The sequence below is a fragment of the Pollachius pollachius genome (genome assembly GCF_949987615.1).
Source record: "Pollachius pollachius genome assembly, chromosome: 3".
Lineage (NCBI taxonomy): Eukaryota > Metazoa > Chordata > Actinopteri > Gadiformes > Gadidae > Pollachius > Pollachius pollachius.
Window position 1 is genome coordinate 28,105,520 of NC_136936.1, and position 18,916 is coordinate 28,124,435.

General features: G+C 40.2%; 1 protein-coding gene across 2 annotated transcripts; it reads left to right on the plus strand.

Moving 5' to 3' along the window:
- The first annotated feature begins 5,231 nt into the window (after positions 1-5,231).
- Positions 5,232-16,730, plus strand: ngef (neuronal guanine nucleotide exchange factor). Of its 2 annotated transcripts, XM_079731623.1 has the most exons (15): positions 5,232-5,755; positions 7,027-7,126; positions 7,460-7,708; positions 8,076-8,149; positions 8,748-8,995; positions 9,182-9,342; positions 9,896-10,048; positions 10,760-10,889; positions 11,342-11,416; positions 11,771-11,860; positions 12,008-12,171; positions 13,036-13,194; positions 13,459-13,538; positions 13,656-13,760; positions 15,580-16,730. In XM_079731623.1, the coding sequence occupies exons 1-15, from the start codon at positions 5,545-5,547 to the stop codon at positions 15,807-15,809; spliced, it is 2,229 nt and encodes a 742-aa protein (XP_079587749.1). In that variant the 5' UTR covers positions 5,232-5,544; the 3' UTR covers positions 15,810-16,730. The 2 variants fall into 2 exon arrangements, with proteins under 2 accessions (XP_079587749.1, XP_079587750.1); XM_079731624.1 differs by lacking the exon at positions 15,580-16,730 and having other exon boundaries at positions 13,418-13,538; positions 13,656-13,757.
- Positions 16,731-18,916: the final 2,186 nt, after the last annotated feature.

The window sequence follows — 18,916 nt, forward strand, 5'->3', positions numbered from 1 at the left end:
GTAGCATCTTTTGATAGTTCAGCCACAGCCGACTGGTTTTTGACCTTGTGCTGAGTTCTGCCTTCTTATTGTCAATTTTTTCTTTGATTTGTGTAAACATGTCTGATGCTACTGCACTCTACGAAGTTGTCTCCTTTGCTACTAAGGACGAGTACATTTCTTCTGCCTCATCAATCAGTGACTGAAACTGTGGGTTATCCTCCAGCAGATCCGTTCATACTGTGAGAAAATGTTTTTTCCCAAGAAGTGAATGAGGTGTACACCCCACCTCAAGTACTGAAAATTGTGACTATTAGTTGTGTTGCTTTTTGAGGATATCTTGAAGCCTTCCCCCACAGTAAAAAGAATAATAAAAATACAATACGGACATTTATTACATAATTAGTTTAGTTAACTTGAAACGGGTGAACATTTAATAAGATTAACACACAAAATATTGCATTTCCCAATCATCTAATTATATCTCTGCAATTTTGCCAAGTCCAATGGATTTCTAGGCCCCAAAAACATAGGGTTAGACACAAAAAGTACTTGTCTAGGATAAATAATGAAGGAGTTAGGCCATTTTAATGATTTTCGGCCATCTTGAAAATAACACCTTTCGAGTGGTCAGATTTTGGTAGACTTTTAGTATGTTATTCAGGACACCCAATACTACAAAAAACAGTTGAGAAACCTTTTGTTGCAATTTTTTTAGGGTAAGGTGCCTTTTTTTCATATCTTTACCCGCCTAAAGGGTAAGTGACATCTACAACAACCCATATTTTCACACCATATCTTTTGTTATTTTTGCAGTTGGTAAAATCTACCCTTTTTGTTTTTTCTAGGCATAAAGAAAATACTTCTCACCCTAGGCAACACAAAAGAAAAAAGAGATCTACTGCCATGGCTAAAATCGATCTGCAGTCACCTGTACTGGTCCTGTAGCTCAAGTCATGGTGATGGAAAGGTAAGAAGGAACTTATGTATTGTCATTGGGCAGGGGCACCATAGTGCCAAAGACTGTACAAAAGCAATAAGTGAAATGTGCAAATTGTGTAACCCAAAACCTTCATTACTACATTACGTCTTCAAGGAATGTGTGCGTCGGTGGACGTCACTGCTGCACCACATCTGTGGTGTGCATAGATGGGAGGAGGGTGGCGTTGAACATACATGTCATCATGCACCATTGACGGAGGAGGAACAACGAAAAAAGAGGTGGATGAAGTCTGATTCTCCAGCGTTCCGGGCTGTGAAAGACGTAGTCCTGGGAAAGAATCTTCTGCGTGACTTGCAGCAGATGGCCCTTTTCAAGCACACTGGTATGCCTTCAAAATAATTAACTTGAGATTTGGAGAATGTTTTATTCCTATAACTAAAGTAAGTTTACAACTATGCATGATTATATGTAGCAATACTCTACTGTGCCTCTCGAATAACCAGACACTGTAGTTCTAGAAGTAGTTGTTTTAAATGTAACTTTTTAAACTATTTCTGAGCACGTTATTATGTAATTTTACATAATATATTTTGATGGGTTAAATTGAACCTACACAGGGTCCCTTGAGGTATATCACTCAGGGATGCTGAAGTATGCACCGAAAAGGCTCCACTTCAGCTATGAGACCATGCTGGCCCGCACACAACTGGCAGTCATGGATCACAACGCAAATGTGGGCAGGCCACAGGCTAAAACAGCAGAAGGTAAAGAGAAGTCTGCTTTTTTAAATCTGTCATAAATACATTTTCTAATACTTGAAAGATAATATTGTTGTCAGCTTTGTGGATTATCATCAACATTCTAGCACCATATAGTCGTTAATTGTACTGTGTAAAAATACTCAACGAAGTATGATATTTAGCTTGTGCGTGTGTTAGGACAACCCAGGTACTCATTTGCCTATTCGAAGGCAAGCAGTCGGTGGGTTGCCAGGACCATTTATGAGCCAACAACCCAGCATTTCCGGCAAGGCCTGATGGAGAGAGCTTTGCAGAAGAGGGATGAGCACAATGTTGGACAATGGCCCCGACCTCCACCTCGCAAAAAAAGACTGCTTGTAAACATTGCCCCGTTGCCAAGGCCTGATAAGTCTGAGCTCATTGCAAAGTCTACTTCCCGGTTCAAGGATCCTTGAAGCTTGACAGCAATTATTTGTTTACATTTACATGTTTTACATGTACTGATTCTTTTTGTATATAATAAAATTATTTAAAAAAAAAAGGAACATAGTTGCCGGACACTTAATCTCTGGTCTTGCTTATTTGATAACGGCAACGTTTTGTATTTAGTATGTTAACAAACTAGTTATTTAAAAAACTTGGTTGCCGCACACTCAATCTCTGTGGTCTTGTTTGTTTGATAAGGCCGAAATATTGGCGTTAAACAAGACCAAAGAGATTGAGTGTGCGGTGATGAAGTCTAATCGTTAATTTACCTTTCCAGCACCTCTGAGATTGTGATTTATTCCTTAAATCACAATTCCTTATTTACACAATAAACAAGTTCTTGAAATACAAATTACTTTTATTGATAGGTATTATACAAATATCAGCATGAGCATTAGACTGTGATAAAAATGTCCATTATTCACATGAAACTTACATAATTGTCATATCAAAATGGTCAGAATATTCTGTGAAGGTCTTCTGCCTCCTTGAAACCATGGTACTCTCCAGTGAGGGAGGGGTACTTATTGAGAGTGTTGGGCAGCACTCTCCTTTCCCTGCGGCCAAGGCGCTCTCCCCTAAGGGTCCACTCCAAGACTACGCGATAGGCAACCAGTCTGCATTGACTGGGGGTGGGTTGGAAAGGGGAAGGGAGACAAAAGCAACGGTCAGAAATAGGCTACTGTGGTCATGTAGGCAACTCTAACACATTGGCTTGGTCTACGTAGCATACAAACACGCGTTACCGTTCATGGCACTGTATTTACATAAGAATGCGTCTGCAATCATAACATCCTTGGATGAAAATGCAAAAAAGTGAGCACTAGCAGTAGTACCACTCTACCAGTACAAAATGAGCTAGGATGAAAAACTAGATCACCCATGCATTTAACGGTATCAAACAACTTACTTGTTCGATAGCTGTCCGTCGGTCGCCTCTTCCAATTTATTTTCGGGACACGGAAAAAAGTTTCCAGTACGGCGCGGTTGACGAGGGATGGGAAATCCTCCATAGCACTCACACAGCGTGTTTCTGTATTCATTGCGTCCAGGGCACGACGAAAAAGGTCACACTCCTGGCAGCATAAACATTCTGCTTAGGTGCCCATGAGCTCACAGTACCCACAGGCACACCAAAAAATCCCCGCACACCGAGAGTGGTCATCTTCTGCCTCCTCCGCTGGCTGTTCTCCCATTCTCCGACTCCTTTCATCCTGTTCCTGCAGCTCTTCCTCCGTGTATTCTGGTTCATATAGGTATGGGCGCCCATCGAAATCAAATGAAATGTCGGTTTAATTGAAATCCGTGTTAGACTCAGCAATTTCGGTTCCTATCTGTTGAATACGCCGTCTGCTATGCTTGGCCCCCAACCTTTATATGTCCATGCCGCCAACGCTTCCCTGTAGTCACTTGCGTCAACAACGTGCCATGCTTGATTGTAGCGAACAAATATTTTGTAACTGTAACTTACATATGCAAGTCCGTTAATTTACGTGTCAACACTTGCTATATACTATTTATAAATATAAATTATAAATTCCAAAACTTTCCTCCTTGAACTGATCTCCGCCGCATTCGGCAATCGACTTGTGTGGACTTCCTGTAAACACGGACCTACCGGTAATGCTTGTTAAACTGTCTTTTTAAATAAACTCCGGGTTTGCAAACTAAGTTGTTTTGGCTTCGTTTTATGTGTAGGGACCCTAGTCATGCTACCAGAGGTTTGGCGCTATTTTTAACAATATTAGTTGTTTCAAAAATGCCGATTTAGAAGCGAAACTCAATGCCCCAAACCAACAACATGGACGCCAAACATTGCGCCCGGCCAACTATAATACTGGATTTTCAATTACAAAGGTATCTGGAGGGCTTATTTGATGGGTTTTCATGCCAAAACAAAGACCCTGGGTTCAATTTGCGCCGGAATTACACTTTAAGCCATCCACCACCATTTGGAAGTGTAATACATTCGTTTCGAGCACAATCAACAATGTAGGGTCATAATTGTTTTTATTATTATTTTATTATTGTTTTAATTATTTCTGGAAAATTCATGAATGAATTGAAATTCGACGAATGTTCTGACATGAGCTCTGATTCATCTGGCTCATCCGGGTAAATATGCACACCACATACATGCGATCACGAACCAGAAAATGTTGGGTATCATTGGCGTGTAACACTGGTCCCGGTCTTTTCAAACATAACGGCGACCCTAAAAATGTCAGCAGGTGAAGCTTCTTGGGTCTGGAGCTTGACTCCGGGGAATCTGACTAAGCGTCAATATTTGACGCTTATTCAAGCTTGATACGGACGCAATACTGAATTAACATACACATCATACAACATACACCTTCAAGGACAACTTAATGATGCAATGAAACAGTAAAGATTGTAGTAAGGTCATGCTGTGGCTAGCTGCCTTGAAATAGGCAAACACATAGCCCTATGTCTTGACAGGTAGCTTTGAGTGGTGTATTGTGCTGGCTATCATCTGATTTGGCTTAAGAGGAGGGAACGGAAGGAAAAGGCAGTGGAAGGGCATTCCAACTACCATTCAAAATCCCTTTGGTAACACTACTGAAAACTATGGCAGATAGTGGCTGATATTTTATTTTAATCAAATATTTGGGATAATTATTCTCAAACATTCTCTGAATTTGCTGTTTACAACTTTAGATCCCCCCTGGCACTGTTAACTAAAATGCATCAAAATGTTATTTGTGTTTAGGTTCGGGACAAGCCAACTCAAACATTCTGAGTAAATGAAAGAAATATTGTCAAATAAACAGGACTAACTTCTGTCATCAGTAACACCCAATGCAAACTTCGATGCAAGAAAAAAAAGTAGGCTGGCATGTAAATCCAGGCTCAGCTCAGGAATTCAGTCCCAAATAGAGAAAGGGTGTGTGTGTGTGTGTGTGTGTGCGTGCGTGCGTGCGTGCGTGTGTGCGTGCGTGCGTGCCTGCCTGTGCATGAGTGTGTGTTAAGTGGGTGGTAACTGAATGAAGGGAGTGGCAAAATTAAGGGAGGGACAAAAAGCAGAATGCAAGTGTCATAAATGTAATTGCAGTTGAGGGAAAGGCAGGTAGAAAGAGTACTTCCAAAGGTTAACTAACACTCCTTAGTGACTGTGTCAACATCGGAATGGTGATAAGAAAGAGTGAGAGAAGTGGGCAAACAGCTTCCCTAGACGGCTGCTGTTGTGTCTTTCATTTTTGTGTTATATCATAGTTTATTTTTCAAACGGGTGACTTGTTATCAGGAATTATTATCAAAAGCAATGGATTTTTTCCTTGATTGTGGCTGATTTCTAAACTTTAACGTTTTTTTGAATTTGAACGGAACAATTTCCTTCTTGAGAAGGGCCAGCCTCAGTGATCTGATACTGCTGCGATGAATGCCTTCCTCAGGGGAGTGTTGGGGAAAAAGTCATCACAGGACATCCCCTCAATCCCTGTAGCAGTGAATGAACAGACAACCCATGATGAAGAAGAGGATGATGAGGACAATACATCTGGTTTCAAGAAGGACAACCTTCGTAGAAACTCACGCTTTTACCGCTCCATGAGGAAGAAGCGCTTGCCTTCATCAGAATCATCTCAGAGTAAGTAATATTTTGGTCAACAGTAGCTACTTATCCTCCTAAAATATAACATAACGTTAAGTTATAACATAACATAATGTAATGTTATAACATAACATAATGTTATAACATAACATAATGTTATGTTATATGTTGGTGTACACATTCAGCAAAAGTACACCTGGGAGCATGTAGGGAAGGCTTACTGAAACTCCACCAAATCAAACCTGTTTGGTAGTCATCTAGCTGGATGCCAACACACCTCGACACTGAAGTTCACATTCACCCTTGCTGGGGAAATAAGATCTTTTCATATGCATAGCTTCTGCAACCTTTGTAGGTGGTACTAATCATCCTGTCATTTCGCTCTGTTTCATGCATTGACAAGGCGTTGTGTTTGCCTCTTTTGTTTTGGCCCACAGCAGGTTTTGGTCCAAGGCAAACAAAGGGTTGTCAGACAGCTGGTCTTGTGTGAATTTAAGTGTATCTAACTTGATGAACAGGTTCCACATTTAAAAACCAAGAGAATGTTCAAGTGCTGTACTTACAACATATACCTTTAACCTCTCCTATTAAAGCTGCAAATAATCAACTAGGATGTTTTAAGTCTTCCCCTACACTGTGTTTTTGTGTGCGTGTGTGTGTGTGTGTGTGTGTGGTATGTGTGTGTGTGTGTGTCTTGACAGACACAGTGTGGTGTGAACATGCTCTGTAACTCTGTTGAGCAAGAGAGGGAGTTGTGACTCATGATAATGAGCAGCAGTTATTTGTTATGCAAAACAATTGTACAATTTCTTATAAAAAAGCCAGATCAATTGCATTTCTTCATGAAGACTAAACCCAAAGCTGTGTTATATGCACTATATTACTTAATATGCTTCATTGAGCAGCAATTGAAGCAATGACTAATTGGAATGCCTGCCTCATTAATTGACTTAATGCGGTTAGCAGGTAATGAAATATATTAGGCTTATATTTACGACTGCTATTTAGCAGACTATTTTAAAAGCCACTGCAGAAATACTACAGTGAATTCACATCAGGTAATTTGAGCAGATATAGGTCAGCCAATGTACGTAGGTTACACCCTCCACACCATCCTGCGCAATAGTATTATTTTGGTCACCAAATGAGACAATTGAATTCCTCTTGCTAACAATTCCTCTCAGATACAATTTGTTTCTCCTAAGGAATTATTATTATCATGGAAATCTGTTAGATTGACTCCTCACTCTATGTCTTATCTATTGCGTTTATTATATTATTTTCTCTTTCTCCCTCTCTTCTTACAGCCTCAGGCTCTATCAAGGCTGTCTATGAACCAGATGCGGTGAGCAGAGTTAAATCCTTACATGTGCTGCCAAGAAAACCTCAGACACCTATTACAAGGAGGTAAGCTTTCCTAAAACAACATTCAGCTACATAACCTTTATATACATTCAACATTTAAATCGCAAACACTTCGGTTAAAGGTGTAAGCATAGGGTTCAAGACTGTTTCATTTAAATTCTTACCAAATAAAAGGATAATTTGTTTCGATGGATCAATTTTGAGTGTACATCTTAAGTGTCATTCTTGTTATTCAAGAGGAATTGTGACACATTTGTATATGAAACATGTTCTTGGCTAGGTTTTTTGCTTCCCTTCTTCTCCGCGGCTCAACCATTCCATTGTACCGTTGCCTGGCAATAGAGAGTCTAAAAGCCTGCGCTCCCCTCATGACAGGAATCCTATACAAGGGGATGGAGGAGGAGGAGGACCACAGAGAGATGTGGCCTATGCCTCAAACGGTGGGCACAGAGGCAATATAGCTCACCAGCCTTTACCTAAAATGCAAAACATAGACAAGCACGAAATGGAAGGACTCTCAAAGTATACGGCTGCAGCCTGCAGTGTACAAGAATCCCATGGGGACTCTAAAGGATTTCTGAAACCTGGCTTTGAGACAGCAGAGGGTGATGGCATTAATCCAGGGTAAGGATGAAATGTGATTGTTGTCCATTGTAATGGCTCTCCAGAACATATTTGTACAGCTATTAATTCTCTTATGATATATAGTTAAAGTTAGGCTGTTATAATGAAATTTATATCCAAAAACAAGTGAGTAGAATACATGCTTGTATTTAAGACCATTAAACAAATATCATTTTTTGGTCTGAATTCAGCAGAAGCGGATGTTTTTATAATCTACAATTCTGTTTTTAATAAATGTTAAAAGCACTAAATTTCGAAGTTGAATTTTGTTATTAATTATGTAGCGTTCATTAGTTGGATTACAGGAAATGTAGACTCGTCATCTCTACTATTAAGCCAATCCTGCATTTTTGTAATTTCTACTTAGAATGGTGATTAATGAAAGAAGCCCTCAGGCGAAAGTAGAGTCCGGCCACAGCCTCAACATCGTCAAAAACATTGGTGAGGATTTAAAAGCCAGCAATAGAAATTCAGCAAATAAAGTAATAGATAATTGTAGGATTTGTTACATCCCTCAAAATAGTAGAAAAAATAAAATGGATGTGTGTGTGAAAAAAGGCTATAAGTGGGTGTGAGATCTCTGTGTCCAGTGTAAATACTGAAACATATTTATCAGCTAAATGTGCACACCGCTATCATCTGTTGTGTAATTTATGGCAGCAATACACCCACAATGGCAACATGCAGTATATTTTATTCCAGCAATACACCCACAGAGGCCACATGCAGGATATTATGAGGGATGTTATGCAACAGAATTTTTTCCCTCTTCAAGGACTCTTGTACCTTCAAGGACATTTGTACCTGGCTTTTGACTTGCTTTCCTCAGGGTCTTTTAAACACACATGCCTGGAAATTAATCTTTGGTGCCTATCTTACACCCAAGACTAATATCCAAGCATCTTTGTAGTCAACCCCACATGATTTTAATGTATACTGTAGCACTCTACACTGAACAAAAGCAGTTCAGGCCATAAGGATGCTGAGCCTGCCCATATGTTAAAAAAAAAAAACCTCTCTCCGTGTCATTGTACCTTAGCCTTCCTATACCAAGAGTACCGGGACACATCCAAGCAGCAGGAAATTGACTTGCGCCGACAACGCGATGGACTCACTGTCAATGCAGAAGCATCCGGAGGGCTGTCATCAAGCATGAGTTCTCCACCAGTGGGGCAGCTACAGCTGAGGAACAGCATTAACCCAATGAGCTTGTGGCAAAACCTGGAGATTGTACAGAATAGTAGCCTGCTCAATGAACTCTCACAGAAGGAGATCATCTTGCAGGAAGTGAGTTGTAGAGCAATAATCTCAAATGGAAGGTTGCAGTGATTAGGTAGTTACTACACCTGATCTTACTTTAATAATAACTGATTAGCTATTGTGGTTTCAGCCATCAAAACTTTCAAAATAGCATCAAACCAGCTTTCCTTATCTTAATTTTTCTATTTTGTTTATTAATGTCATTTCATCTAGGCCATGTTTGAGCTTGTTAGCTCAGAGGCGTCCTACTACAAAAGTTTGGAGATCTTGGAGACCACCTTTCTACATAATCCTGTTTTATCCAACACCCTGAGCAACTCAGATATGCATTTCCTGTTCTCCAATATCAAGGAAGTGGTGAAAGCCAGTGAAAGGTTGGTCAGGCACAAGTGATCAATTTAACCTGTAATTTGAATAAAATAGAGCTACATTTTTTGATGTAGCTCTATAAAAAAAGGTAGTATATATGTCAACTCAGAACACTAAAGCAAAGTGTCTCTCCCACGGAGGATGGTCCTTAGAAAGTCAGAATTCTGGGTACCTGTAAGGACTCACCTTTTGGTCTTCCATTAATGAAATGGCTTCTTCTGGAACCCCTCGATCCCGCAAGAAGTCACTAAGGGAAGACATCTTAGCACAAGTAGGCTAGGGCTACTGGCTACTCTGCGTGTGGTTTCCTCCTTCTGCATAAAGCAAAGTGTCTCTCCCACGGAGGATGGTCCTTAGAAAGTCAGAATTCTGACTTTAATCTCAGAATTCTGAGAATAAAGTCAACAATATTTTTTTTTATGAGTGGCCCTAATCCTCTTCCGTAAATTTCATCTATGATTTTAAATGTCTTAAAAAAACACTAATCAAACAATTGGATCGGTAATGAGAAAGAATATCTTTAGTATTTTCATTGCTCTTTTTCACTTTTCATCCCAGTTTCCTCATAGACCTAGAGAACAGGATAGAGCAGTCTATCTGGATCTCAGATGTGTGTGACATCGTCCACCAACATGCCACTGAGCAATTCCACGTTTTCAACACCTATGTTGTCAATCAGGTGTACCAGGAAAAAACATATAGACGAATATTGTGAGTATTATTAATGGCTTTCAAAAATGTTGATCTGTGTTCCGATAGTTTCATGCTTCATTGATTGGTTTGGCAGAGAAACGGCCTTTAATCTATAATGAAATGCTGAAAATGTTCCCTTCAGACGGGTAGTTTCTTGAAAGCGTTTCACCACCAACCATTCCAGAATGGATGAAGTGAAGGGCTTTCCTCACCATCAGATAATTGTGCTATTATGAAACCAAAACTTATTTTTGAATTTGAACTGGTACATTGTTTTTCTTGGCCCTTTGACATTATTAGTATGTCAGCTTAACCCTTTTAAAGATCTGTGTTTGCAGTTAAACCTGAATTGTTTGTCTAAAAATGTTTTTGACTCGTCTATTCAGCATCGCTATGTTTTATATAAATTTACTCTCTAAATACACTATATTGATTTGGATAGTGATTGTTTTCATTGCATTGACTCCTTATTGCTTTGAATGATATTGTATCAACATATACAGCTACAGCTGTCATCAGATTAACATGTAAACAATGGCTTGCATACTGCTTGATAATGACTATAATACTATGGTTATAGGAAAATAAATGATGGTTTTATGTATAGGGCGATGTTGGAATAGTGTGTCTGCTCCCTTTAGGCTTAAAAATTGTAATGTTTGTCGAATAATAGTTTTGTTTTGTTAATGTTTAAAGTTTTGTTTCTAAGCATATCTTTGCATTGTATAGACAGGAAAATGTGGCATTTCGTGATGCCATAACGTCATTGGAGAAATTGCCCTGTCTGCGTGGACTATCTTTCACTTCCTTCCTCATTCTCCCCTTCCAGAGGATCGTAAGGCTCAAACTGCTTGTACAGGTCAGTGCACTCTCAAGATACTTCCAATTCAATGAGAAGACATGCAATTCCTGATCAAGTTCAAACATGTTCAAACATTATAGCGCTGCTTGGAAGCAGCATTACTACTGACTAAAAGGCTTGATTTGTAACCAGGACTACAAATCTTAGAAATACAAATGCATGAATTGTTTAAACTGTAATCAAATAGATTGAATATGTTGTACAAGGGTGCTGTATTTACCATTAAGTACTGTCTTATCTTCTTATTGCCAAAAGCTAGTAAAATTCATTATTATAGGGTTAGGGTTAGGAAAATATTAAAATATTAAAGTATTATATCAAATATTATCTAGATTGTATATACTATACTTACATACACATCTGAACAGTTGCAATTGTTCTTGCCCATTACAATGCTTCAATTACATAAATTGACTGGTTCTGTTCTGTTACATTCTTTCTTAATACAGAATATCCTTAAAAAAGTAGAAGAAAACTCTGAAAGGGAAGCAAATGCAATTAAGGCACACAAGGAGCTGGAGCAGGTGACCGATTGGTCTTGGGTTGGGTTCAAAAAGTGCAATATGTTTGTGAATGCTAATTACCTGTGTATCACGCGATAGATATATCATTAAGTTAAAATATGTCCTAGGGTTTGTTACACCTGTCTTTGTAATGCATGGAAGAAAAATCTGTTGATTAGCAATGCAGATAAAAGCCCATGTCACATTAAATCATGATGTCACATCTAATGGATCGTATAAACAATAAATTAAGTTGTTCCATCGACACATAGCCTCCCAAAATACATATTTGTCTACATTTTGCTCAGCCATTTTATGTTAAAATGATAAATTTACTTTCCGAATAGTAGGTCTTGATGTTTCTGTTTACCACAGATTGTGAAAGACTGTAATGAGGGCGTAAGGAAAATGAGTCGCACTGAGGAGCTTATCAGCATTGAGAAAACGCTTGAGTTTAAGTGCAAGGTATAAGTCCGACCTTATCAAAGCTCTGTCATGAAATGATGATTAAGAAATTAAGAATTATGATTCAGAAATACTAAATGGGAACATGAATACACAAACAAATTTCTTCCAAGTCAACTTTTGTGTCCTAATTTTCCACTTTGGCAGTCTGTACCAATCATCTCTCATTCCCGCTGGCTGCTCAAGAAGGGTGAGGTGCAGCAAATGTCTGGGCCTAAGAGCACCCGTACCATTCGAAGTCGGAAACTATATCAGCCCGTCTATTTGTTTCTTTTCAATAATCTGCTACTTATTACAAAACGCAACTCAAGGTTAGTGCTATATATTGTTTGTGTAACAATGTAACTATGTAACAGTGTAACTATGAATTCTTATCACAACCCTGTCAGATAAATAGTTCAGTCTAGGATGAATGACATGGTGAAAGTTTGCCAATTTCTAATACATATTGGTATCCCGGTAACTCGGCTCTCGGAAAATGTCGATCAGCACTGCTGTCCAGATCCATAAAACATTTTATTGACATGCCTTAATTTGAGCACTTTTTCAACTTGGACCCATAATGGCAAAATTTGTGTCTGTCTTTGTATATGTATTTGTGTGTGTGTGTGTGTGTGTGTGTGTGTGTGTGTGTGTGTGTGTGTGTGTGTGTGTGCATGTATGTGAATGTGTGTGTGTGTGTGTGTGTGTGTGTGTGTGTGTGTGTGTGTCTGTGTGTGTGTGTGTGTCTGTGTGTGTCTGTGTGTTTTCGGATGTTAAAAAGACCCAGTGCCGAAGAACAAAGACCCTCAGAGGCATTGTTGCGTCTAGGGGCATTGACTGCTCCCGTGATTTGCTTTAAAAGAGCGGTTGCCAGGCTAGGCAGTGCTTGGGCTGTGAATACCTTTCATGACTGCTTGCAATCCTAGTTATGATTATGATTATTATTCTGATTACGTACATTGTTTGATGATTCTTGTTTTTGTATTCAGTCAGTGAATGTGTATCTTTATATTACAAATTGTATACAAACTCTAAGTTACGTTTAAGATTCCTCAAAGATAAGCTGGTAATTTTTTAGTTTTCCTATTGTTCCTATATATTGTTTTATAATTCTCTCTATATCATTGTACACAGCATATCTGTCATTAGGGTTGAAACCTCAAATCCTTCTTAAATGGTATTTTTCATTTCAGTGGCGATAAGTTTCAGGTTCTTGACTCTTGCACACGTGCAATGTTGAGAACCGAAGATCAGGAGGACCAGGGCCAGCAACTGGCAAACATATTTAATCTTAAACTTCTGGAAAACCAAGAAGAGCGGCAGGTCAGCTACATGCTGAAGACCACCAGCATGTAAGTGCAATAAGAGATCTGATCAAAAAAATTATGTTCTGACCAATCACATTCATTGGTCAGAACATAATTTTCCTGTAGCCCCTTTGACGACAGGATAATGATTATAGCATAATATGTACTTTATTAATCGCAGATGGAAGATTTGTGAAATCAACCATATCAACATTTAATAGTTTCTCCTTTTAATTGTGAATGGATCAATTGCTGTGGCAAATTGAAGCAGGTTTAAACGACTTAACCGTTTTTTGGGGGAATCAATAGGAGTGATAAGCACCGATGGATATGTGCTCTGACCCCTCATCGGCGCACACGCTTTATGTCTACAAGTGCTCATCAACTAGGTGAGATAGGAAAGGATTCTTCATTAAGAACATATATGAATATATATATATATATATGCATATAAAAATATCCATTCTTGAGAACATGCGACTGAAGCTGCATGCTATCTATTCCAGACTCTCCTCAGGTCCAGTGTATTCAGTCCTACACAGCTCAGGAGCAAGACGAGCTCTCTGTTGAGATGGCGGACGTCTTGAACATCCTGGAGAGAACAGATGACGGTGTGTGCATTGCCAATGTGTGCTAACGCTTTCTGGGAGTGCTATACCTGTTTGATTCCTACCTCGACCAAAATATTTTGCCCTCAAATTCAGGTCTCAAGTTATTATTATCTTTACACCCAAGGTCGATTTGAGTGATATTTTGAGAAACCACATTTCAGCTACACATTGAAATTTGACCAGCCAATTTGTTGACAACATACAGATACAGATACACTGCACTTACTTTGCTCTATATAGATTCATTATTAATTAAGCTACCCTTCAGATTGATGTGCTAATATGTTCATGCTTTAATAGCTGCCATATATTTAACAAAATCTCTACAATCTGATTTTGAGCCATCTTGTATTAGCAATGGATTGTAAAAACTTTGCTCCTATTCATGGGCTTTTCTTTGAAGATCCTCATAAGATATTTGGGTAACACTTTATAATAAGGTGCCATAATAAATAGCAAATTACTCCTTACCTAACCCTTTGTTAATATTTGTTAATTGATACTAAAATATCTACTTGGCACAAGTTAATCGTTTTTTTTCACTGACCTCAGAGTGTTGCTGGTTAGGGTTAGGGTTAGGGTCGTGTGTTAGGGTTGGGTTAGGGCAGCGGTTCCCAAACTTTTTTTCCTGCGCACTCCCTTCTACGTCCCAACCGGGTTGGCGCACCCCCAATCCCCACTTCAAAAAGAAGGAAAAAAAAACGCAGCAAAGCTTTGTTTTATCGCCATATAAAGACTCATGTTTAATCATGCGCAAATAACCAGAACATGCATGACAATAAGAGGATAAGTGGAAGTTTAAGAGGATGAGTGGCAGACACAGGCTCAGTAACAGAAAGCACGGTTATTTTCAGCCACGTAAAAAATTTTTTTGCAGCAATAGGCCTATTAAATGACCGTGGAGCTAGCATCATCATCACAACAATTGCAATAAAGTTACAAACGATCCACAACATTAAAGAGAATAGGCCCCGAAACAGATAAAATAATCTGTATCGCCGATCCAAGTGAACCCCTGACCCAGATAATTGTCATCATATTTCCTTATTTTTTTCCCTGTCTGGTGTTCACCCTCATCACCTCTTTTTTGCCATCTCCTTCCCTCCTCTTTGGTTTTCTCCGGCGCATCGTCTGACTCCCGCTAATTTTCTTTCTCTATTCTCTCCGTCTCTGTTCGCTCCAAATCCTCACTCTCTCTTGGTCCCTCTCCTCCTTCGTGACTAACAACTTTATCATAAGACGTCCCACTTGACAGTTTCCCTGATTTCAGCCAGTTAAGCATATTTATATATAATATATAAGGAATGAATGAAACGAGATGGCACGCATATAGCCTAGCCTGCAGTGCTTCTAAGAAGACAGCAGTGCGTAGAAGAAGACAGCAGCTGTCTTCTTCTACGTTTCTATCAAAAACTAATAAATTATAGTTTTTTGATTTAAAATAAAAGGGATTACAAAGGACATGTTTACCGTTCATGTTTTTTTATTGTATGGAAAAATCCCACTTAAAAAAACAGCACTGTAATTGTGTAATAATACACCAGACCGCCATTACATTTTTCATCTCACGGACCCCCTGGTTGCAGCTTAAGTAACCCTGGGGGTGCGCGTACCACACTTTGGGAATCCCTGGGTTAGGGTTATGCAAAACAACTAAAATTTAATTATTGATGAATAAACAATTAACTTTGCCAAATAGATATTTTAGTAACAATTAACAAACATTAACAAAGGGTTAGGTAATGACTTTTCTTTTTTTTAATTGCTATTTATTATGGCACCTTATAATAAAATGTTACCAATATTTGTCCTCTCCTAGGCTGGATGATGGGTGAGAGGCTCCACGATAGTGAGAGGGGCTGGTTCCCCACCCGGGTGGTGGAGGAGATCCAGAACAAAGAAGTCAGGGCTCAGAATCGGAAAGAAGTCTTAAGGATCCAACAAACCAAGATTGATGGACCACCCTCAGGAGTTAGAGGAGTGGGCATGAGGGGAAACAGGCGCCCACCAAAGGTCTCCAATCCTTCCCGCACAGAAGGCATGCAATAAACTACTGCCAATTGAAGAAGTGCAGTGAACAAGAGGAAGGAATGTAAACTTTTACATACAAAATTAAAAGGACACAATGTCACGTGTAAATAAGTGGTTAAGGATTGAAAGCACTTCAGTGGACAATAAATTCTGTTTATCTCTGCATGTATAGGTTCTATATTTTTATAAAATTAATTAAATACATTTTATAAATATAATGACACAAAGGTAGTTTGTAAAGTATATTACCAGATGGATGTACTTTGAGCACACCTATTTTGTTTCATGATAAAACCTATAAATATTTTATTTTTTAAATACCCTGAGTCTAACATTAAGATTCAGAAAACATTGTGCATGACAGTCCCGTCTTTGACCTTGCTTAAACAAAAAAAAACAGACAGCAGAGTGTGTTGCATGTGTTTATGTAGGAAATGACAAATGACAGTCAGTTAATTTCTCAAATTCTGATACATTGGTCTAATTTAATATATTATAAATGATCAATCGAGAAATCATGTTACAATCATACTACTAATTTTATCTGCAGTGCATTTAAATAAAGAGTGAACTGAGTATATAAATATTATTTAGGTAATACTTGTGTTTGTAATTATTCAGTGTATAAACAGTAGTTATGGTTATCAAATAATTAATTTCATTTTGTAAAGAAAAAAAAAGTGAAGCTTTTTGGGGATGTTAAAACATTACCTAATTTCTTAAATATGAACCTAAAAAGAAAAACTTGAAGTATACATCAGTGCATTTCACAAGTTATCAAAAATGTTCGAAAGTTTCAATAGTTTGACTAAATCAACTGGAAATTGAGACACAGTAGCCTACTGCCCAAAATTGTACATCAAATCAAAGTATATCTAAAGGAAGAATTTAAACATTTCACACATAAGTGTTTTCAATGTGATTAACTGCAATTTGTTGCCTGCATGACATATTGCATTATTCTTTCCATTTCTGTATTTATAGAAGTCCAGAAATTGTGTTCAGATTCCCTTTATAATAAAACAATAACTTTCGATTAGCTTGAATATACTTATGCTACCTTTTTTTTAAAACATACCTCGTAACCTCTGATTACAAGGTCATGTCTATTTTATCCTAAAATGATCATAACATCAGGAACTGGAGTAAAATCAATGTAATATTTATTTTGAATGGATTTTATTTAAAAGGTGCTGTCATGTTCTCCATGTATGTCTCTGTTTATATATGCTTTAACAATTGGCCAAACACCTCTCCGTACAAAAGTCTCCGTAGACTGGTCTTTCAGAAATCAGGCTTTATTCAAATCAAAGTGAGAAACGGATGGATAAAGATCACAATATTATGTGTATATTTAAAAAAAATTGACAACTCAGCATAGGACTACATATACACACAACATATAGCGGCAAAAAGAATACATCAATATGTATATAAAATGACTGTTACTGCAAAAAAGAATACACAATTATCTTTGATTCTATGACATTTTAACGTGAGCGTTTGGCTGAACCCAAGTGCACAGACTGGCGAAGAGCGTGGAACAGTGTCAATCGTTTATTCTGATTCAGGATCGGCAGGCAGAATAGTCAGACAGGCGGGGATCAGGAGCAGGCAGGATAGTCAGACAGGCGGGGATCAGGAGCAGGCAGGATAGGTGGTAGGTCAGGATTCGAATCGCGGGAAAGCACTGTGAAACACAAGAGACAATCTGGCAGGGAATGTTTGGGAGGAAAGGACTGATATAGGGGAAACACAGGTGAAGGTGGTTGGATTAATTGGGAGTGATCAGGGTGGCAGGCAGGTGAATGAGCAAACCAGGGGCGGATCATGACAGTACCCCCCCCCCCCGGCAAGGGATGGCTCCAGACGTCCTAAATCGAACAGGGAGGGTGGAGGGGGCCCGGAGGAGGGTTAGAATTCCTCCGAGGCCTCAGAGATTGCGTCCTCGAAGAGGAGGAGGGCGCGACATCAGAGTCCCTTCTCCCCGGCAGATCAGAGGAACCACTCGCCGGTGGAACTGTAGCGGGCGGGCGGGAGGGCGGGGCAGGTTGGTCAGGCCGGGATCGGTGGAAGTCAGAGATAAGGCGGGGATCCATGATGAAGCGAGCTGGGATCCAGGAGTGCTCCTCCGGACCGTACACCTCCCAGTCCACCAGATACTGGACCCCACGTCCACGGCGGCAGGAGCGGAGGAGACGCCGGACGGTGAACACCGGACCCCCGTCGACGAGCTGAGGGGGAGGAGGGGGCGGAACGGGGGGAGCCAGAGGGCTCTCCTGGACAGGTTTGACCTTGGAGACATGGAAGGTGGGATGGATCCTCATGGAACGAGGAAGCTGAAGGCGTACCGCCACAGGGTTTATGACGCGGATTATGGGGAATGGTCCAATGAACTTGGGAGCCAGCTTGCGACTCTCCACCTTGAGAGGTAGGTCACGGGTGGAGAGCCAGACTTTCTGGCCAAGTCGGTAGGCAGGAGCCGGCGTGCGGTGCTTGTTGGCAGCAGAAGCGTGGAGATCTGCAGCCTTGGAGAGAGCAGTGCACGCCCGGGTCCAGGTGCGTCGACAACGACGGATCAGGGCTTGGGCCGAGGGGCAGGAAGACTCCTTCTCCAGGTCGGGGAATAGGGGTGGCAGGTACCCGTAGGCGCACTGGAAAGGAGAGAGACCGGTGGATGAACAGGTGAGGGTGTTATGCGCATATTCTACCCATACCAGTTGGTCAGACCAGGAGGCCGGGTTGCGGTTCACCAGGCATCGAAGGGTGGTCTCCAGGTCCTGATTAACCCTCTCGATCTGTCCATTTGACTGGGGATGGAAGCCGGAAGATTGACTGACGGTAGCCCCGACTAGGCTGCAGAACTCCCTCCAGAAGGCCGAGGTGAACTGGGGCCCCCGGTCAGAGACGACATCGGTGGGTAACCCATGGAGGCGGAAGACGTGGTGGAGGAGCAGGTCCGCAGTCTCTCTGGCAGAGGGGAGTTTAGTAAGGGGGATGAAATGGGCCAGCTTACTAAACCGATCCACAAGGGTGAGGACGACAGTGTGGCCCTTGGACGCGGGAAGACCGGTCACGAAGTCCAGAGAGATGTGCGACCAGGGACGATGGGGAATAGGCAGGGG